The 23,542-nt window shown below is 36.7% G+C and overlaps 1 protein-coding gene across 1 annotated transcript in view; it reads left to right on the forward strand.

Annotated features, from left to right (window-relative positions):
- Window positions 1–19,725, forward strand: part of LOC137630041 (uncharacterized) — an 86,364-nt gene extending 66,639 nt beyond the window's left edge. Inside the window, exons 14-18 of the mRNA XM_068361533.1 lie at window positions 5,253–5,294; window positions 5,732–5,917; window positions 6,113–6,263; window positions 12,479–12,616; window positions 17,258–19,725. Of these exons, the coding sequence (XP_068217634.1) occupies window positions 5,253–5,294; window positions 5,732–5,917; window positions 6,113–6,263; window positions 12,479–12,616; window positions 17,258–17,748 (1,008 nt within the window). The 3' untranslated portion in view covers window positions 17,749–19,725. The remainder of the gene's footprint in view (window positions 1–5,252; window positions 5,295–5,731; window positions 5,918–6,112; window positions 6,264–12,478; window positions 12,617–17,257) is intronic.
- Window positions 19,726–23,542: the final 3,817 nt, after the last annotated feature.

A 23,542-nucleotide genomic window follows, 5' to 3' on the forward strand; every position in this document is an offset into this window, starting at 1 on the left:
GGAGACGCTCCAAGTTGTTTACAGGTCAACTTTACAGCTGTTGTCGAGCCTTTGAAGTTTTGCTGTACTATTATGTCACGCATAACAAGGCTTTCAGGGATGGTAAACGGTTCCGCCTCAGTCGCTAACCCCGTCTGCCACACCTGCTCCCGTAGACCCTAAATGGGCTTTGCTGCAAGACATGCAGTCCAAGCTTGCGTCCTTGATAGAGGACTTAAATGCGGAGAAGAACCTTCTGGCCAACAACCTTCCAACCGGTCGGTTGTGCGCCCTGTTGACGCTGAGGTAACCTACTCGCGTCTGCCAGTTGAGGTGGTTACTCCACCGATGCGACCCAGTGTGGGTTGCCAGCCGCACGTTGACATTAAGCGACGCTCGGAGGTGGTTTTTGACGTTCAGGACGTTCAACAACCAGCAGAGGTGACTTGTTTTGACGCAGTGCGTCAACCTCAGCAACCCGGTAGGGTGTTGACTGCACAACCCAAACGGTCTAGACAGTCTCGGGTTGACGCTGTGCTTCCTCGCGCACTCATGGTTGTTGACAGTTCACAGACTGTGCAGCAGTTCCATGATATTGCGTCCGGCTCCGTCACGCATCTACCAGTGCGACCGGATTCAGCGAGCCAGACGTTGCCCACTCCGTTGCCGTTTCCTCATCAGTTTCGGATGAGGAACCCTCTGATGAGGACGTTGCTGAACAACAAGACGATCAGCCCCCAGCCCTGCTATCCATCCAGAAGATGCTGAAGAAGGAACGCTGCTCAGTCAGGCTGTAGATGAGTCTGGTAGGGACACTGTCATCCGTGGATCATTTGTGTCACTAGGAAGACTACACCTCCGTCCTCTTCAATACCATCTAGCTTTTCACTGGAAAAAGGACAAGACGCTAGAAGCGGTCTCGATCCCGGTTTCCGAAAAGATAAAGTCTTGTCTGACTTGGTGAAAGGACAATATCAACCTAAGAGAGGGTCTTCCCCTGGCTGTTCAGACTCCCAACCACGTTCTCTTCTCGGACACATCGGACGGGGTACGACATTAGACGGTCGGGAATGCTCGGGGATATGGAACTCGAGTCAAAGGACAATGCATTTCAACTGCAAGGAGCTACTGGCAGTACGTCTGGCCTGGAAAAGCTTCAGGTCTCTCCTTCAAGGCAAAGTGGTGGAGGTGAACTCGGACAACACCACGGCTTTGGCGTACATCTCCAAGCAAGGAGGGACCTACTCTCTGACGTTGTACGAGATCGCAAGGGACCTCCTCACCTGGTCAAAAGGTCTAAACATATCACTAGTAACGAGGTTCATCCAATGCAACTTGAATGTCATGGCAGATTGTCTCAGTCGGAAGGGACAAATAATTCCAACAGAATGGACCCTCCACAAGGATGTATGCAAGAGACTTTGGGCCACCTGGGGCCAGCCAACCATAGATCTCTTCGCAACCTCGATGACCAAGAGGCTCCCAATTTTTTGCTCTCCAATCCCGGACCCAGCAGCAGTTCATATAGATGCCTTTCTCCTAGATTGGTCACATCTAGATCTATATGCATTCCCTCCGTTCAAGATTGTCAACAAGGTACTGCAGAAGTTCGCCTCTCACGAAGGGACAAGTTGACGCTAGTTGCTCCCCTCTGGCCCGCGAGAGAATGGTTCACCGAGGTACTTCGATGGCTAGTAGACGTTCCCAGAACACTTCCCCTAAGGGTGGACCTTCTACGTCAGCCACACGTAAAGAAGGTACACCAAGGCCTCCACGCTCTTCGTCTGACTGCCTTCAGACTATCGAAAGACTCTCAAGAGCTAGAGGCTTTTCGAAGGAGGCAGCCAGAGCGATTGCTAGAGCAAGGAGAACATCCACCCTTAGAGTCTACCAATCGAAGTGGGAAATCTTCCGAAACTGGTGCAAGTCAGTATCCGTATCCTCAACCAGTACCTCTGTAACTCAAATAGCTGACTTCCTCTTATATCTGAGGAAAGAACGATCTCTTTCAGCTCCCACTATCAAGGGTTACAGAAGCATGTTGGCATCAGTCTTCCGTCACAGAGGCTTAGATCTTTCCAACAATAAAGATCTACAGGACCTCCTTAAGTCTTTTGAGACCACGAAGGAGCGTCGTTTGGTTACACCTGGTTGGAATTTAGACGTGGTACTAAGATTCCTTATGTCAGACAGGTTCGAGCCGCTACAATCAGCCTCCCTGAAAGATCTCGCCTTAAAGACTCTTTTCCTGGTATGCTTAGCCACAGCTAAAAGAGTCAGTGAGATTCATGCCTTCAGCAAGAACATCGGATTCTCATCTGAAACGGCTACATGTTCTCTACAACTTGGTTTTCTAGCCAAAAACGAGCTGCCTTCTCGACCTTGGCCAAAATCGTTCGATATTCCAAGCTTATCGTATGGTTGGAAATGAACTAGAAAGAGTCTTATGCCCTGTAAGAGCTCTTAAGTTCTATTTAAAACTAACTAAACCTTTACGAGGGCCGTCTGAAGCTTTATGGTGTTCAATTAAGAAACCATCTTTGCGTATGTCAAAGAATGCTTTATCCTAGTTTATCAGACTGTTAATACGAGAAGCTCATTCCCATCTGAATGAGGAAGACCAAGCTTTGCTGAAGGTAAGGACACACGAAGTTGAACTGTCGCAACTTCCGTGGCCTTTAAACAAAATAGATCTCTGCGAAGTATAATCGACGCAACCTATTGGAAAAGCAAGTCAGTGTTCGCGTCTTTTTATCTTAAGGATGTCCAGTCTCTTTACGAGAACTGCTACACTCTGGGACCATTCGTAGCAACGAGTGCAGTAGTGGGTGAGGGCTCAACCACTACAATTCCCTAATTCCATAACCTTTTTAATCTTTCTCTTGAAATGTTTTTATTGTTGTTTTTGGGTTGTCCGGAAGGCTAAGAAGCCTTTCGCATCCTAGTTGATTTGGCGGGTGGTCAAAGTCATTTCTTGAGAAGCGCCTAGATTAGAGGTTTTGATGAGGTCCTGTTGTATGGGTTGCAACCCTTGATACTTCAGCTCCTAGGGGTCGCTCAGCATCCTAAGAGGATCGCGAGGCTCCGTAAGGAAGACGTACTTAAAAAGGCAGAGTAATTGTTCAAGTCGACTTCCTTACCAGGTACCTATTTATTTTGTTTAGTTATTTTGATAACTTCTAAAATAAAATAAAAATTCTTAGCTCATATGATGTAAACATATTTTGCTGGTCTCTACCCACCCCCCTGGGTGTGAATCAGCTATTATAATCACCGGCTAAGTTAAATATTGAAAAATGTTATTTTTATAATAAAATAAATTTTTGAATATACTTACCCGGTGATTATAAATTAAAGGACCCTCCCTTCCTCCCCAATAGAGACACAGTGGACCGAGGAGAAAATTGAGTTCTTTGTTTACAATGAGTAATGGGTATCTGAACGACAGATGGCGCTGTTGAGTACACCCCCTACCTGTGTAGCGATCGCTGGCGAATTTTTACGTAGAGTTTTTCTGTCGAGCAACAGAGTTGCAGCTATTATAATCACCGGGTAAGTATATTCAAAAATTTATTTTATTATCAAAATAACATTTTTAATTAAACCAATTTGTTTTACTGTTAAAAAGTCTTTTGCATATTTTTATGCAATTTATATGGTCCCATACTCAACCCTTTTCTGACCTGGGCATTTATTTTATTATCATGAAAAATTCCAGGGATAGCTATTTATTTTACTATCTCATATACAGTAATTCCATTTATTTTCTATAATTCTCTAAGCAATAGATTATCCATTTTCTTGTAAATCATATTGTATTTGTAAATAATCGTTTGCTGCACATGTTCCTCTAATTTCTCTGACTTGTTTGTTTGCATATTTACAATTTTTGTGTCATGATTATGCTGAAAGATGCATAAAGTGTCAGAGATTTTAACAATTTAGGCCAAAAGCTTAGAATTTGCCAATTAAAATACATAAAGAATATAATATGTTAGCCAATCTCATGCTCAAGTGTGTGCATTAGGTACATATAGTTCATATTTGTGTTTGGAGAGCAGTAATCTTGAATTTGAAAGATGGGGTTTACCACTAGTTAGTAAATAACCTTGAAATACTATATAACAATTTTGTCCGTATGATCCCCAGTGGTGAGGAAAATTATTGTTAAAAGACCTGTCTTATACATAGTAAAGTGTATTTAGTCAATCACTACAAAAAAAAACTTTGAAACCCAGTTTCTCAAAATATGAAATTTTCAGAAAAATTGCATATATTTAGTCAATATTGACCTACATTTGTCATTCAATCATGAAAAGATGGGGAATTTTATAATCTAGAATCTGCACGAAAAAACTTCATGAAAAATAGTCAACTTTAAAAGGGACTTCTATACATTGGTAAAATAATACATGATAAGAAATTGGTAAGAATTTCCATTATACAACTTTGTATGTAGGATTATCTTTCAAATAGTTTATAAATAAAAGGTAAATTGGTGGCAAAACAAAGGAAGATGCAGTTTGAAGTAACCTCAAAATAACATTGTTTTGATGGGGCCATCGTGCTCCTTAACCCTTTTACCCCCAGGCTATTTGGAAATTTCCAACCCTTAACCCCCAGGGGTCATTTTTTTCAAGCACATTTTGCAGTATATTTTTTTTAAATTGCTCTAACAGCCTTAATTTTTGTTATAGAGAGGTCAGGTTGGTCTCATTCTCTTGGAAAATGCCTGAAGTTTCTCAAAAAAATTATCAAAAATATGCTAAAAAAAAATTTAAATAGTTTTTTGCAAGGACGTACTGGTACGTCCATGGGGGTAAAGGGATGAGTTTTGTGAGACGTACCAGTACGTCCTTTGGGGGTAAAAGGGTTAAACAGAAAACGTAAATCTAAGTTTTCTGTTATTCTTAATCTTTATAAGCATTGTTCATACCTAAGAGTACAGAACCACTACCTCCTAATGGTTTAAGAAAATGTAGGGAATCTTAGATACGTGAATGAAACATTTGTAGAATGATTGTTCTAAGCATGTCCTAACTCAGTTAAAGGTTAGTATATATATATATTAGTAATGTATATGATACATCTTGCATGTCTCATTTCATTTTGAGCAGGAATGACTTTTTAATACTGTAGTTTGGCTGTAGTGACTAACAGCCTTTAGAATTAGCCTTGCATCTAAGGGTTAATGGTGCAGTAATCGGCATATTTTTTCTCTGCTCTATCATAAGCATGTACTAACTTATATCATGATTTCTTGGAACTAACAGGAGGAAGAGGAAAAGCATGAGGAGGAGGACAGTAAAGAAAAGGTAGGTAGGTTATAATTTTTTTACTCAATATTAGAGTAATATACTGTATTTAATTACTACAGTATACAGTAATGTGTTGATACCAAGTAAGGAGGGTAGGTGTGTAGGGTGTATGAGGGATTTAGAATTTATTTTAAGTTAACAACCCAATGGTAAATCTAATTATTGTCATCTGGGTTTTTATAGCTGCTCCTGAAATCTCCAAAACCTATATTATCTTATGTTTATTATTAGCATTGATTATTTTTCTCTTTCTACTATAGAAATTAGTTTCCTTAATTTACTTTATCATATATACAGTACAGTACTGGATATATTTATGGACGTATGTGTAACTATCAAGGTTTCAGTTTTAAGTGTAAGATTTATTTTACTTATTTTAAAGAGGATTTCTTGAAACCATTCATATTCTGACCCTTATTTAACCTTGGATACAGCCAGGGGAAGATTGTCAGCAAGCAAATTACACCCTAGACGTAATACAAGAGGAGGTTGAAGATGGAGACTTTGACGATGGATGTAGCGATGATTCTGAGAGTGGTGAGGAAGAATTCACCCCTTCTAGATGGAATAGAGATTTAACACCTTCCCACTCACTTCTTAAGAGTCCTCTAAACAAATCCGTAAGTTTTACTTTACTTTCATGGTTATTGTGTGACTCTTCATTGGAGATGGTTACACTTTCTGTTCAATATTTGGTGGTCAAGGATATGATCACTTATTACAAAATCAGTACACATCTTTTATAATTGCTTGGTTATATTCTATATAAACACTTAGTAATACAATGTATAAAGGCTTTGGTTTTACATTTTTAGAGATTTAAGAAAAGCGTGAGATGGAAACGTCAGCGTCATCATCGTGTGTATGAGTATCCTCCTGAACCAAGATCCTGGGAGTCATTACCAACTGATTCCCATCACCGCCGTTCATGGGGACGATCATCTCTAGATTACCTCAGCCTAGCAGGTCTGTAAATATTTTGATATTTCTATGAACCGCTCCTGTTGTTTATATTGCTTTGTTTTTAGAAACTTGGTTTATCAATACTGTATTTACCAGTAAACTTTAAAAAAAAAATTCATCTATTCTTTCAATAGACATGTGTTTTTAGTATGATAATGAGAGACACTCGTAATTGTTAGCAAGAAGCAAAGCCTTGACACGCCAGGTGATCTTTGTTATTTCAGTCTTTTTATCTCTTGTAGGACAAGCTCCAGGCCCCAGCCTCCAGATTAATTGGTTTTAGTGCTTTTAATGATGTCTTCCTTTTGAATTAGTGATGAGCTTCAAATACGCTTAACTTATTAGCTTCCTTTGTAAAATTTTGGAAACCTAGTGAGTCTTCAGTTATTGTGGATATCTGATCTTACCTGCCATGTTGCTAACCCTAACCTGATTTCTCAAGTGAGGTCTAGTGGTAGTATTGTTCCATTCAATAAGGCTTCTGTATGTTCATTGCTCCCTACAAAGTTGAGATCCTCTCATACAGAGCCGCATGTTATTTATTTAATTTAGACCCTTCCGCTGCTAAAGATTTGTATTCCTGCTATCATAGTCTCCCTTTTAGACAACTAGATTGCGAGGCAGAAGTAAGTGTGTTGCCTGGGCCAAAATTATCGATAGTTATCTTACAAGTAGAGTAAATATCCAAAGCTTGCAACAAGAAATAGTGAGTCTTTTAGAAAAATGTGATAGAGGAGGCATTGAACCCTGCTCCAAGGTTTTACAACAGGTTACTACTAGTCCCCAATGTTTCATAGGGTTAGAGGCCATTTCTATATGTCTTGGCCTATGTTGGGGTCTTAGGCCCCTCTTATTTTCACCAGGATAGAGGACCCATCTCTGTATGATTAAGATTTCTTGTACCTGGACGATTGGCTAATTTTGAGCAATTCCCTGGAATGTATTTGGATTCTACAATATGGTTGTTCAGGTTGCTGGATTGATTTGGGATCCTGGTCAATTCGAAGAAGTTTTTTGTGGTTCTGACTCAGAAGATTCTATAGCCTATATGGGAATGATCATAGCAGCAGTTCCTTTTAGGTTTTTCTGTTGAGTGGATTGTCTTTTATTTTGTTGCAAATGCTCAAAATGTTGAAGCCTATATTGGCTCAGATGTGAATGATATTGTTAGGGACCTTGGCTTCCTTAGAGAAATTTGTTTTGATGGGAAATTCAAAGATAAAGGATTTTCTAATTTCATCTCAATCTACATCAGAACAGATTAGCTAATCTAGAAACAATGTTTCGCGGGAAGGTTGGGGAGAAACTAGATCATTTACATGACAGGGAAATAAACCTTACAGGAGTCAACTTTGCATATCAATTGCCAAGAGCTTAGCCCTAATAGCAATATTCAAAACTTCAGAACCATGGACCACTAGTGATAGGGAATACTGTGACATTGTGTTTTAGATAATACAATGCACTAGCTTACATCCAGGTCTGATGAGGTACTAGGTTTCAGCCTCCCTGTACCTGATAGCAGAAGTTCTGTTAACTTGACAAATTTAATAGAAATAAACCTTCTTCCTTGGTTTATTCCTGGAAATCAAGCATATTAGTAGATCAGCCTAGCAGAAAGTCAATTATTCTAAACTAGTGGTTGTTATATACCAGTATATATAGAAATTTGTAATGGTGGGGTCTTCTGAAAATAGACATATTTGCATCATCACTGAATAAGGATGAAGGTGTCTTATCTGAGTGTCATAAGGTTTCCTTATAAAACCAGTCTGCTCAGACAAACAATTTGAAAGATGATTCATCCAAACCCATCCATGGTACATCTAACCACATTGAAACCATCTATTGTATTCTCATAAGCAAAAGGTTTTTAGAAACTATCTATTGTATTCTCATAAGCAAAAGGTTTTTAGAAACTATCTATTGTATTCTCATAAGCAAAAGGTTTTTAGATTATCTTTTATAGGCTTTAAAAGATACGATCTACCATTACTCCTGTATCAAGGATGCTGAAATTTTTATGTTGAGTGGTACCAATCTGAGAAAGTATCAATGACTAGAACTAGTAAGGATCTTATTGTTAAATCCATAAATTTCATTCTTAATGAAAAGAAAATTTCAATTTAAGTCATGAAATGATATAGATACATGCTTAATTGTGTATTCAAGCATCTAGAATTAGATCTGTCCATTTCAGGTATTTTAGTACTGTAGATGTAATGAAGGTTTTCAGTATTAAAAAGGCCTCCAGTAGTCAGGTCTATGTTTTTAAATTTAGATATGGTTTTATAGTATTTAAAAGGCTTTTGAACTGTTTGAAAAATTTTCTCTTAGATTTTACTAACTAAACACCTTTCCTTTTATCATTGGCTATAGTAAAATGCATACTAAACTTCAGAAAAAAATCTTTTAAGCCTAAAAGAGTCCTGCAAATTTTTTCACATCCCTTATTTGGAAAGGGATGTAAGCATTTCATTAGAAAAGGGGTTTCTTTGTTTGGTAAGAGCTTTTCAGTATTATTTGGAAGCTTAAAGAATTGGATCCAAATCTAATAAAGACCTTGAAGGTTAAGGTTCACGATGTTAAAAGTACAGTTACATCTCATAATTTTTACAGAAATCTCTGTTTAGAAAGACTTCTAGTGGCAGTTCAATGGTGTACCAAGTAAGTGTTCACTAAACATTATCTTAAAGAATCCTGGTTTACTTATCGAGATTGCTGTGCACTAAATCTTATAGTGGCTGCTGTTGTGGTCTATAATTTTTTCTAATTCTGTCAATTGATAATTGTAAAATTTTACAGATAAAGTTTTAGTTACATGGTGTTGAGGTTATATAGATAGGTATTGTAATTAGAAATAAGATATCATTGTCACATTCTAAAACCTCATGATGTACAAAAACATTAATTGAGCTTTATTAAAGATTTTTGTACTTTGTTTTCAATTTTGGGTGTATTTTAACACTCGACAATTACTTACTTTTTTTTTGTACTTTTGTTTATGATCAGCTAATCTAGAGTTGCCACTACTGTATCGAGAATATGCACACATATGAAAAACAGAGTATTGTTTATATAATTTCTGAACTTAATTTGAAATATCTTTATAATGAATGTTATATCAACATCAATATGCCCTGATTTACTATAATTATCACACAGTTCTTTTATAACTTCTTATTACTATAGTTATCACCTATACATATGAATATCTCTCTCTCTCTCTCTCTCTCTCTCTCTCTCTCTCTCTCTCTCTCTCTCTCTCATTTAGATACTAGACACAATTATGCTTTGCCTAAATCTAAATTCAATAGTAGGTCGAGTTTAAAAAAAGCACATTATTCGATTTTGTCAGCTGATCTCCTGTTTTACTCGACAACATAACGTATATGGACTGAAAGAAGTCTAAAAATCATGGTTTTTGTTAACATAGCTTTATTTAAGAATTTTTGTATGTTTCTATTATCAATTTAAGGTGCATTTTAAGAATAGAAGTTACACATTGTTTTTTTATTTTTCTTTGCTTCGGCAGTGTTTTTTTATTTTTCTTTGCTTCGGCAGAGTATTGTTGATATAATTTCCTAACTTATACAGTATCATTTGTCCATTTTTAACTATTTTCATGTTTTGACTTGCTTTCTTTGATAATTTTTTATTATGGTGTTGCACAGTATTATTTGCTGATTTCTAATGGTAAATTTCACGTGATTTGAACATTTAATACAGTATTACTCTGTATTTGGTAATTTTTTACTCTAAATTTCACGTTTTGATTCGTGGTCTTTGGGGATTTTTAATACTGGAGAAAATAATTTGCCCATTTCTAATAATAAATTTCTTGTTTTGACTTGCATTCATTGGCAATTTTTCTCTGTTAAGAAATTTGGTGTCAAATTTAGCATTTGTGTTATAATTAATTCATTAATACCAAGCACAGGGATAACAAGAGTTAACTATATTAGAATTGAAAATAGTGATTCTAACTTTGAAGTTTTATACAACATCCCCATAGTGGCTTACATCAACATGCAAAGAGGTACTTGGGAGTTGACTAAATGGGCTCACTTCTGGATAGCTGGGTGGAGCTGTTAACAAGACAGTATTCATTCCAGGCAAGTGGGATGAAATCGCTGACAAATTCGGTTGCTAGGGTGAAATGATAGGAACGAAGTGGTCGTTCCATCCTCTAGTAGCGAAGAGGCTGCTGAATTTGTGCGGTTCCCCGTTAATAGACCTGTTTGCCACAAAGCTCAACAAGAAGCTTCTGGGCTATTGTTTGCCAATCCAGGACCCAGCAGTAGCTCTAGAGGATGCCTTACATCAGTGAAAAGGCCTTAGCACTTATGCTTTTCCACCGTTTTGTCTGAAACAAAGGATAATCAATAGAATGCTGATTACACCAGATCTCAGAATGACCCCTGGTGGTTCCCAAATGGCCACAAGCAGAATGGTACCCAGACGTATTGATGCTCCTGACAGAAGGTCCAAGGGAACTTGTCCTGTGGCCCAATTTGCTTTGGATAGCTAACTGACATCCCTGTGTCTTCATTGACGGAGTCTATCCAGCATCTCTTCTAAGAGAAAATTTTCTTGAAGTCTGAAGGAGATGTCTGGATATCTCCAGAAATTCTGCAGTAGTCTATCAAGCCAAGTGGGCCATTTTCTGTGATTGGTGCTGTTGAATTCTTTGGTTGGAACCTTTGCAATTGAATATAGATTTTTTTGTGTACCTTCACTGGGAGAATCTATCTTAAGTCGCAGTGATGAGCCTTGTCTTCCGATTGAAGGGTTTGGACTTTCTTCTTCATGGAAATTATCCCATGTTGTGAGGAGCTTTGAGCAATCTTGTCTGCCAAGGGACATAAGACCAACTTCGTGGGATGTAAGCAGATTTGTTAGGTCTCTGAGAAGGGCACCATATGAACCACTGCAGTATGACAAGCAGACAAGCATTGGATAAGGACCTCACTCTGAAGAGAGAGTAGGCAAACTTCACAGTATTTCCTATGTTGTATCTCATTCCAAAAGATAGAGAAAGATTTCTTTTTGCCTGTCTCCATCACTTCCCTTAGGGACGTGACCGACAGTCCGTATGATTTGCTTCTTTCCTTCTGGCTTTGTGAAACCATCAAAAGGGTGTATCCCCAAGCTGAGAATCCTAATGATTCATCTCCAGTACGAGCCAATGAAATTGAAGAATTGACTCTATGCTCGACTTTATGAAGAATCTGTCAGTGGCGCAAGTATTAAAAGCTGGAGTCTGGAATCTGGAAATGTTAGACAACTTTTACAGACTACTATTTATAGGAATATACTCAAAGGTCTTTAGACGCGCTTTCACTGGGCCTGGTTGTAGCTGTTCAACAGGTTGTGCAGAGTACCTGACTCCATATGAGACAAGAACTGTCTCGTCTAAGATGATGGTCACGGTGATAGACTAGGCTAAGAGGCAGTAACTGGCCCATTTTCCTCCTTTCCTGCCCCCTCTTTTGGGGTAAAGCAGTTGGATCGGATGTTAATGCAAGTAAACTTTCACACTGAGCACTGCTCTCTAATGGCATAAAATTATTGCATCTCCCCACTCTTCCTGTACGATGGAGGAATGGTTAGTATGTAGAACGCATTACTTATATTGGCCCTACATTGACATGCTTTCCTTACAGGGATATGAGGTTCTTCCATGACTGTCTGACTGTACATAGACAGAAACTTTGCTTAACCTCTGAGATCCTCATCTTGAGTTGAAGATGGCAGGAGTCAACACCCCGCACCTCTTACTGTCCGGTATTTGACATCCCAGGATTTTAAACCAGCCAGTTTGTAGTAGCTTCTTCATATCTCATGACGAGTATCATATTAAGGGATGAGGGTTTTTATTCATGTAGGACCAAATCACAGCTTTAAAATTAATTTGTGTGTTTCTTAACTAAACAAACCTGAGTCCTTTTTAAGTTTCACTTCCTGCCTCAAGGTCAAAATGGCATCTCATTGTGCTGGCGAGGGTGCTGGGCTTCCCTCATTGCCCACCAGTAACCACCAACACACCTCATTAAAATTCTAACAGCTGAATTCCAGCCAAGCTGAAATCACACTTCTATTAAAGGACTCGGGATTGTATGCTTAGGAAGAATACAAATAAAGTTTAAAATTATAATTTTTGTAAAAAAAAAATTATTTTACATTTTAAGAATTACTCATGTTACTTTTCTTTTCAGATTGGGATTTAGGTGATGATTTTGTAGCAGATGATAGTGGAGATATGGATGATTATGTATATAGAAAACCTTCCCGACCAGCACCTCCGCCACCAATATATACATTAGGCTCTATATCTTATGAAGATGCAGCTGAAGGTTTGTGCAAAAGAGCGTAATTATTAGGTTTTGCTAAATGGATGCTTGTGTTGTACAGAATAGGTTGACAGTAGAGTCTGTCAGCCTCACAGATGAGCCAATTATATCCAGGTACATAAGATTAATTTTCTTTGCAACCAGTAAGATTAAAGCTATGACATCAGGAGAGTTTTACTAAAGTACTGTAGAATAGGGCTCTAGCCCACCCTCTGAATTCACCACTAGACCTGACCTTCAATTTTTCTTTGTATAGTTTCCCATAAGTATTTATATGAGTTCGGTGAAAGAGATACTGTCCCAGCAAGTGGTAAAAATTTGCTAGTGTGGGTTACCCCTTTTGTGCACTCCTATCTATATATGCTTGTGAAAACTCGCTCACATGTTGGCACAATTGATTGCAAATACTTCCCCATGTGGCATCCATTCATCGTATCCTGATGTCACACCTCTTCACTCTCAAGTGCGCTCTACTGCTACCATGTGATCTCAAGATCGGAAATGCTCTACTTTTTGCACACACCTTTCTAGAAAGCTTAGTGCATAACCACTACAACATATATAATACTTCTAGAAGGCTCAAATTACTGGCAGTTCTTTCCTCAGACACCCTTTACAATGTTTATAATGCTTGCTGAAAAATAAATAATTGGTTACAACACCACATGCACTCACTGTGCAGCCTCTATAACATCATATTCACCTTCCAATAAGGCAAGAAACTTTATAATTCTTTGTTTGCCAACGAATTTTGCAAGGCAAGAGAGAATACTTACCAAGATCATCTCTCGAAGATATGTATTGGTATGCGATACAAGTGCTTACACTCCGGGTATCTGTCTTCTCTCACAAGAATGAGCATGCACACAACTGGTAGGAGTAAGGGCCTCTCTCATCACTTCCTTTCCTGCATGGAGTACCCTCTAGCTTTCAGAAGTGGAAGGAAAAGATACGTACCAAAAGTCGTTCCTTTGGGAACAGACATAGGTACACACCGTTTTTCATCCATCGTCGGTCTCATACCAAGTGCAGTGCCCTCAACTGGATGCTACTGCTTCACTTGAAGAGGAAGACATTGTTTTAACTGGTCTGATCAATGTGGCTATATGTCTTCGACGATCACGGATTAAGAAAGAGCGGTGCATACTGAAATCATATCCAACACTAGTGGTTCGTACAGAGAGCGTACCTAGTGCTGATCAGTATGGGATACATGTGCTCACATACCTGTTGGTAGCACTTAGCCTTTTACAAGATCAAACTCTTGTTTTTCTTGATGGGAAAAAAAGGGCCCCAACCTAACCTGGGTGAGTTATAAACAGAGGAAAGTATGTTCTAAGAAGTTATGTATTGAAAATGCTTCTTTCCCCAGGAATATGTTCGGCTACTTCATGCTCTTCTCCTCCCTAGAAAGGCTTGGACAGCACTTCTTTCTTTCACTTACGACTTTACCTTCCAGGTAGAGGGATATTAGGAGGAAATGCAGAAAGGATCACAGAATTCAGTGGCTTCTTGCAGCTTCTATGAATGAATACATGGTGGTCAGTTTGGGGAGTGATACAATGTTCCAGACCTGCTCGCGGATTTTGCTTATGATCTATAAAAACTTGCCCCTTAATGGCAGGAATGGTGCCATGAAAGCTGCCAAAAAGGTTCACAGGCTGCCTCTGTAGTTTACTTTTACGAATGGACATTAAGGAGACGTACCGTGGGATCTATTTCCTCTGACAAATAGGAGGTTTACTCATCTTTTCTTTGAGGAAAATAGCTTCCCATTCAAAGCCTGTTTCTTCAGACCAGCTACCACTTCCAGGTGCTCACGCCAGTTTTTTTGAGCACTTTCACTTGGCACTCATCTATCAATGGATCTCGACAGATTGCCCCTCTTTTCCCCAGAAGAGTATCCCTTTAGTATCAAGACGAATCTGTTTCTTGTCTCGATCCATGGAATAAGACATATAAAATGATGTTCTTTAGGACTACCAGACAGAGGGTTGAATATCTGGGTGTACCTCAACAGGACAGCTATGGGGGTTTCCTACTAAGCATTAATAGCAACAGTGTTAACGGTTCCTACACTCTTCTGGATAGAGAAAGACAATGCCATCAGAGATTTTCCATGTCAATGAATAATTGCATGACTAACTCCATCGTGAGCACTTCTCTCTGAGAATCTTATCATCCACAATTGTAGAGAAGGGATGAGACACTCACGACCTTTGATATTTGTCAAAAGGGTATTATACAGTACTTGGTAGCAATAAATGCTAGTAATGCTCCTATCCGAGCTTAAATTTACAGGGAAACCTTGTTTTCAAACCTTTCTCAAGCAGGTGCACTCTTGTAGGAAGAAGACACGATGCAACTGCACAAGGTCCTTTCATGCAAGAACATTGTTGGAGCAAACACGGTAAATCGACAGTCTCATAGTAGGGTTTTAGGCTATCCTTACATCATTGCATGGCAGAAAGGCTTAGTTTCTTCTCTTTATCATTTGTCATGTTAGGCTTGTAGCATAATAAGAAACTTTCAGAATTCCCCCAGTAGCAGATTTGGTTAAATTCAAAGATGCCTTCCAACATCTTTGTGAATCTCAGATACTTATGCCTTTTCAACCATTACTCCCTGCCAGCTACAGGTTGAATGGTACCCAGGTGAGCTGTTTATCTCCCTTTCTTCATTGGTAAAGCTCCCTAATTTTTGGGGGTAAAGACTTATCATTCCTTGTGCCAGATGTTAAACCTGGACTCTTCCTGAGAATCTACTACACTCCTGAGGAGCTGGGATAGTCAGTCTACCTCCTAAGAGTTAAAGCTATTTGAAGCATCTCCACAAATCCTCAAGTCTCTTACTTGGATCCGCTCGAACTTGGGTTAGCCCTGGCAAAGCGAATAGGAAAACATCATGTATTTTCCTATTACAGGCAATTATGAAGGATAGAAGATCTCCATATCTTTGGTTCAATGGTGTTGCAGACCTAGAATCCAGGCAGCCATGACTTCAATCTTTCTTCCTATCCTTCCTACAACTGTGACTAGCAAGGCAAAAGCAACTTACTTTCCTGATTTTGGATGGAGACATCATGACCCTTCCTTCAGTAGGGAAGGAATAAGAAATCCTTTTATACTGTTTCATACTGGCTTCATGAGAACAGGCCTGATGTAATCACACCAAGCCAGAATATTGGATCTATCCTAGCCTTTAGGAAGAAACTGTCAGTGGTGTAAGTGCTAAAGGCAGGAGTCTGGAAGCACCAGGCAACCTTTACAGCCCACTCACTATCCATGGGAATATACCCACAAGTCTTTAGATATATTTTCACTGTGACCATTGATAGCTGCTCAGCAGGTTGTGTACAGTAGTTTACTTAGCTTCTTATGGGACAAGAAGCATATTGTCCAAGATAACACAGTCATGATGTATTCTAGGATTAGAGGTGGAGTTTATGGCCATTTTCCTAACTTATTTCCTTCTCTCAGAGGACAACGTTCGTTCCGTTTTTTTGCTGGGTCGGACTTTGATTCAGGCGAGCTTCCTCATCAAGCAGCTTTTCTATACAAATTTTTTAGAAGTATTTCCCTCATCCTCCTTACGAAGGGGAGGATGGATAGAATGTATGATACATTACGCCTAATTGGCCATACATTATGACATCATATCCTTCCGAGGATATAGGTTCTCCCTTGATTGTCTGTCAGTAGACAGAAACCTAGCCCAACCCAAGGAAATGAATTCTCAAGTGTTGGGAGGTGGTAGGAACCAACACTTTCCAAAGATTTCAAGTCGGCCAATTTGGTTATAGGGGTTTTCTTCCTCCTTAGGGTGAGGGTTTGTATTCAAGGAGGAACAAATCACAGATTTTAAAAGCAATTACTATACAAACCAGAGTTCTTTAAGTTTCACTGCTGGCCTCAGCCACCTGGCAAGCCTAAGTGAAAGTCAAAGTGGCTATTCAGTGTACTGGGGGTGGGGGGGACCAGAGCTTCCCCATCACCTGCCAATAACCTCCGACACCTTGTTATAAATTTTAATAGCGAAAGCTCAAGCCAAGTTAAAAGCATACTTCTCTTTAAGCAAAAAGGGTTGTATAGTTAGAAAAAACACAATTACTTTTAAAATTTTTATTTCCCCCATTCACAACTTTTCCATCTTTCATTATTCACTTTGCTTGTATAGTTTTCTATTCTCTTTCATGTGCTGATATTCTGAGTCTATTCCACACAAATCTAGAAGTCTCAGCCTTTACCTCTTGCCTTTTAACCTTCTCATATAATATATTTCTCAATATTTTACAGTATATCCTTTTCGGTTTTTAGTCAATTCAGTATTGTGTTATCACCTAAAAACCAAATGAACAGCCAGATCTTGGTCTAGTATTCAGCTTGTTTAAAATAGATTTAACATACAAGTATGTGTAGATTTCTTCCCAAATTGCATTGTATGTACATCAAGAGTTTCAGTATAATGTACATACATTATTACTCCAAGAATTTGCAGGTAGCTTCCATTGAATTTCGATAGTATTGTCTTATAGCTGTATGAAAAAAATGAAATAAAAGAAACAATGGTTTTTATGGATATGATAATGAATATGAGAATAAATTTGTGAAAGTTGACATTTTAAAATAATGATTCACATTTCAGGATTTTTAGATGAAAATGGTGAGTTTTTCATTCGATCATCTGGGTCACCCTTCACGTTTACAAGTTCCTCATTTTCAGCATCCGATTTTTTCCCTGGAACCACCTTTTATACTACTGATCAGGATCACAGAAATATTTTGCCTGATCCCATTGCTGATGATATAGCAAATGAAATTGCTGAACATCATTTGTTAACAGACTCATCTCAGGCAGGAGACAACAGTTGTAATATACAGATAAATAAGTATTTGGGAATGGACGATGACTTGGAACAGTCATCTCCTACCAATACTGGCTTGGGTCAGCTACGTCACACGAGAGACAAACTACGTTTAGAAATACCTAAAATTTCAGTAGCTAGTGATGGTACCAAAGTCACAGGAACATTAACTCTCAGTAATGAACAGAGTGAATATGGAAATTACAGTGGACAAGACATTACATCCGCTGTCAAACAGACCAGAAGTGAACCTGAAGTAAGTGAGGTTTGAGAGTCAAGTAGTTAGTGTACGTTTTATAGGTTACGCGAGACAAAGTGAATACAGTGTAGTGGATTGCCAAAGTTACTGCCTAGCAATTCTTAAAAGCTCTCAGGATTTCCTAAGAAAATTAGTTAAATAAACAGGTTGTTTAGATTAACGCAGCCTGACCTTTTAATGAAATGCGCATGAGAAGTTTGTTGATAAATATGGAAAATGATGATACAGTTGTACTTTACTACTGAAATGACATACTGAATTGTCCAAATGATTTTCAGAAGAACTAGATTATTGTTTTAAGTGCTATTCGGACTAAAAGGGTCCTAATTGTGAAATGTTTGTGACATTCGTCTCTTGTGTTGAATAAGTGGAGCTTATGACGATGAAGCTGTGCTATTATCTGAGACTTGTACTTTTGGGGTGTTCATGTAAATTTACAGTAGATGAATTCTTCATATACAGTACTGTACTTTTGTACATTGAGTAAATGCACAGCACAAACACATAGATGCTTTTTTTAGACACATAATTACACTTGCATATCATTTAAAAAAGAGATTTGTATTGTGATAAAATATTTGTAAATAAACTTTGTTTAGTATGTAAAAGTTATGCAATATACTGGTGATATGACTAGAAGTGTCCATTGTTTCTAAATTCATGCATCACTCATGTAAGGTTATTTATTTAATTGTCTAAACCATTCTTTCATGGTGGTGTCTGAATTTAGAATGATGATGTTTTACAAAGTGCACAACCAGTGCCTGTATCTCTCCTAAGTCGTAGGGAGAAAAACAAAGCTGCCGTCCACAATTTGCCTCTAAAACAAATATCCTCTTCTGCAGTAATGTTAATAGTAGCAAATAGAAATAGCAGTTTTTAGACTATGATGAAGTTTGTTATTGTTTTGATGAGGGTATTTGTATTAACTATAATTTTTTTTTACATTTGAAGTGTAACATTTTAGAACCTAAATGTGCAAGAGGTACAATCATAAACTCTTAAGTATGATAATATAATGCCAGTCCAGTGATTTTTTATATATTGTTATAGACTGTTCATAATTGTTCCTCGAGAAGTCTGCATATTCATGTGCTATGTTGTTATTGCAGGTCTCTGTGTAAATGTATGTCTTTTGAGTGTGGTTGTACAAAGCACCAAGAGGATTCTGAATACCGTAATCATGATCTTGGGAAATTATTTCTCATTTTTATTTTGAGAGTTCAAGTACAAGTTATAGGAAAAGTAACTTTGATTTCCCTTCCTTAAAAGTTTAGTATAATTATATTGTTTGTTAATAATTTTAAGCCATTACATGTTCCTTAAAAATCAATGCTATGGGTATAAATTGAAATTATTCTATTGTGTGGTAATTAATAATCAGGTCGGCTATATTGAACTACTTTCCCTGCTGTCTTGAGAGATTACAAACAAAAGAAAGCTTCACAGCATGATCTTTCCATTGGCTGTACATTTTAACCAATATATAAATCCAAATTGATAAACTTGTTATACATAATTGTGCCCATTGCTATATACAGTACTATATCTTTATATATCTTTTTGATAGGGGGTTTGGAATCAAAATGTTCAATATCACCTCTGATATTTCTTTTAAATGTGAATTCAAATAAAAGGTTTCCCCGCTGTCAAATGTGCTAGAGAAGTTCACACAATTATAACACTATCTGTTTTTAAGAGGTGTTACAAATTCAAGTTTCATCCGAGGCAAGATATAGAATGATATAGTAAAAGATAATTTGTAGCCAAGATTACATCATGTGATGGTTTCTTTTGGAGAAGGAAAGCTTGAATGAAGGTATGGATGTACCTGTGAAGTTTATATATTCCAATTGAGCTAATTGTAGTCAGGGGTAATATTATTCTAGGGGCAAGAAATGTTATGCTAAGTTTATCCCTGGTGTTTTATTTGAGTTATTTAACATGTTAATATTTTAATTAAATGTTGAAATAGATTTTGTTATGTTCTGAAGATATTTAATTGTACAAGGTACCTAAGTTACAGCTACAATAGATCTTATCATTCAAGTCATTAGTTTATCAAGAAATATATACCATTATCATAAGATGATTATTTTTCATTATTTAAAGAAAATACATAAATGTAGTATTTGCAACCAATCAAGTCAACCTTAGAAATCTGTTAAATTAAAAAAGTATTTTTGAGGAGATAATGAATATTATAAAAGGTTTGTAGAGCATAACACCTATCCCATAAGTCATAATAAGATTAATGTACAGTATGTCACAAGTAGTGGAAAACACTGTTTGCATATGTATATTTGATAAAAACTTTAAAATAGATTTTTTCATAATTTGAGAGGCAAGCATTTATTAAAAAATGCATATCGATTTTAAAACTGCCAGCATTACAAAATACTGTTCATCATTAGAATAATTAGAGATGAATATTTATTATCTAGTATCATATGATGGCTTAACATACATACATACATATACCAAGGCACTTCCCCCAATTTTTGGGGGTAGCCGACATCAAACAAATGAAACAGAAAAGGGGACCTCTCCTCTCTACGTGTAAAGCCATCATATCATTTCATATATCATCACATATCATGGCTTAACACAAAGTTGAAACTTAAAAACAAGTAAAAAGAGAGAAATGTAAGTTGTCACTGTAGGAAGATTATAATTTTAATAATGAGCCTGAAAGGATAATATAAAGAATAATTGGACAACTTTATTCATCATAACAAAAACTAAATGTAGCCTACCTTAAAATGAACAGAAATAACCATTGGAAAACAAGTTACCAAAAGGGAAGAAAATTTTGATTGTGTAGGAATCCCATACATGTACAGTATTTACATCACTGGTAATTAATATTGCATGTGTATTGCAGTGAGATAAATATGAGGTTAATGATACTTCTTTTAAAAGAACACTTAAAAATATTGGTTTAAGAACAAGTTTAAATCTCCAAATAGCTTATCCATGAGGGGGATATATTTGGGTATATTTATAATGCACTACTGTATTGTACACATATGTACGTACAATAAAAAGCTGATGCATAAATTTTATATTCATGAAGACCTGTACTCTTAATATCACAACCCATAATGTGAGTGTTCTAAATGTATGGCCTATATAGGAAGGTTGTTATGGTGCCAAACTGCAATTTGAAATAATTAAACTGAAAAGTAGTTGTGCTCAAGCCTAATTTATTACAGGAAATCATTGTGTGACATAGGTATACATTTTTCTGATCCAGGTTAATAAGAAAAATATTTAGGCACAGACAAATAGAGGCTCAAAAAAGTATAGCTGATCTTTTTCCTTGTTAGATACTTCATGGTAATATCTGAAACATCCCTATATAATAGTTAGATTAAAATTGATTGTAGAATTTCTGAATTACTGGAATTTTTTGTGCATTGCTCTATTTTGGTTAATTTCTTCACGTTTTTATATCACTGATGTGTGTTAATGAACTGGCTAAATTTGTATTTTAATTCTGTATGATTACTTTTGAAGTTTGTATACTTCTCAGGTATTTTATATGTAATTATTTATTAACGGCTTATTCTTCCTTTTGGTTGATATTTCAAGATTTTGGATTTTTCTTGTGTTTTAAAATATCTATACAGTTTATAAAATTATAGAGTTGATGACACCAGAGAAAAGGGAACAATTTATAATGTAAAAAAAGTATAGTTTTTTCTATTTTTTTCAGGAGACTTTTATCTAATATCATTTTGCAAGCAACAACTTTTTCAAAGAAAATATCTTTTACATTTTTATATCAATGTGTTATCTCATAAACTTTCTTTTGCAGTTCCATTAGTTTTATATGGGATTTTGTAGCATTGGCATGAATTGTTATTGGACATAATTTTATAGTTTTGTCAAATGAGTATTATTGTATAGTTAATGTACGTAGGATTTTATTTATCTTTTTAGTACAATGAGATATAAGAGTTTGTACCATCATATCATTTGATCATTAATAATAGAGCATTTCAAATTTTACCGCTCCTTATATTTTGTCATTACTATATGTTTAAATATAAGCTTTGCAAGGATGTTGGTGTTCGGAATTACTAAAGAAAGTTTAGAGGATGAGACATGTTGACGGTATGTGTATACACCGTATGTGAAATGAAATATGAAATATAAACTACAGTAATCATAAGCAACAACTACTTTTAAAAGAAGTACATGGTTTTATTGAAGGTAAAGTGCAGATTAATTTTTGTAGATCAGAAAATAAAAGGCATTGTCTGTTCTTACTAAGATAGAATTGAAGCTTGCATAAAATTTTAAATATTTTTTTATATGGTATGGTCACTCAAGACAGCTAGTCATCAAAATCTATTTTAATTTATGGCTTGAATACTTTGGTTATGAAGACATTTAACTTTCAGATCTAAAGTTTCCATGTAGTATCAGATGAATTTTGAAATATTTGAATCATATCATACACCAGGGAATGTTTTGGTAGAAAACTAGCAAACCTTGAATTCAGTGCCCACAGTAACAGCTATCAATCTGTATGAGTCATCAAAATGAGAACAAGCTGGGAGTGAGTGCTGTGTTGTTGATGAAACATATGTTGATTTAATAAGTCAAGAAGGGGACTCTCATGCATGGGTATTTGTTATTTTTAAAAAGATCAGAAAATGGACAATGATATTGTTTCAAATGACCAGTAAAAGTAGGACTTTTATGGATATCTATTATAACAAGACTCTCATGGACCGGAAAATAGTACTTCATGGTTGGATAGTCTTGCTGGGAGCTGGTGTCATCAGTTGCACCTATCGCTCTGCACTGTAGGCATTATTTAAAGGGATTTGCAATGTTCCTTTGGCCTCTAGCTGCACTTATCCTTCTATTACATCAATGTTATGGCTTCTCTAACATTTTGCTGTACACCCTCCTAACTTTTGCTAAATAGTGAACTCCAGGGTTTTCCTCACAGTTGCGCTTGGGTGCTGAATGGCCTCAGTGCGGGGTTATAAAACCCAAATTTCTTTAATCAAATCCATACGAGGATAGTAAACTTCTGTGCAGATCTTATGGATCCGTTCAAAGGTGTAGAGGAAAAATCAATAATGATAATTGGATGGGAATATTATTGGATAAAAGAAAATAAAGAACCAGTATAAAAATGAGCCTTAGAGAGAAGGACAAATCCTCTTATTGTTACTTTCCGTTTAATTTCTAATGTCATTGAATTTTGTACTTGCAGATTGCCTTTTCTTTTGACCGTTTGCACAATTTCAGCAAGTTAAAGTCTGTACAGTATTGATGAATGAACTACATTGAGACATCAACTAAACTATCAATTTATTTATGTATGGTATATCCATTTCAACTCAATTTTGTGAATCTAAAAGTATCCTACTTTTGCTTGTCCATTTGGTTAGATGGTGTGCCATTGATTAGCTTTCATAGTCGTTCCTCTCTTGATCTTGGACATAAATAATTTTTCTTTGATTTTTTTTAATCAGAGTCACTCTGCCTTGTCTTGTAGGCCAAATTTGTGTTTAAAAGCCTTCTGAGTACATCTTTTTACATTTATTTTTATTATTATTATTAAAGTGAAGCCCCTCTACTCTTTTGACCTCCATCCTCTGACACATTTTTGACGCTACTATTGACCTAATTTTTTTTTCTAAATTAGTTTCTTAAATAGGAATTTTTCCTTCAAGTGCACAATATTAAAATAAAATTTATAATCAAAACAAAATGAGTAGGAGCATGGGTGTCATTTGCCACATTGCAAAATTTCTTCTGGACTTATAATTGCTTCTGTATC

The sequence above is a fragment of the Palaemon carinicauda genome, chromosome 38 (assembly GCF_036898095.1).
Source record: "Palaemon carinicauda isolate YSFRI2023 chromosome 38, ASM3689809v2, whole genome shotgun sequence".
Classification (NCBI taxonomy): Eukaryota; Metazoa; Arthropoda; class Malacostraca; order Decapoda; family Palaemonidae; genus Palaemon; species Palaemon carinicauda.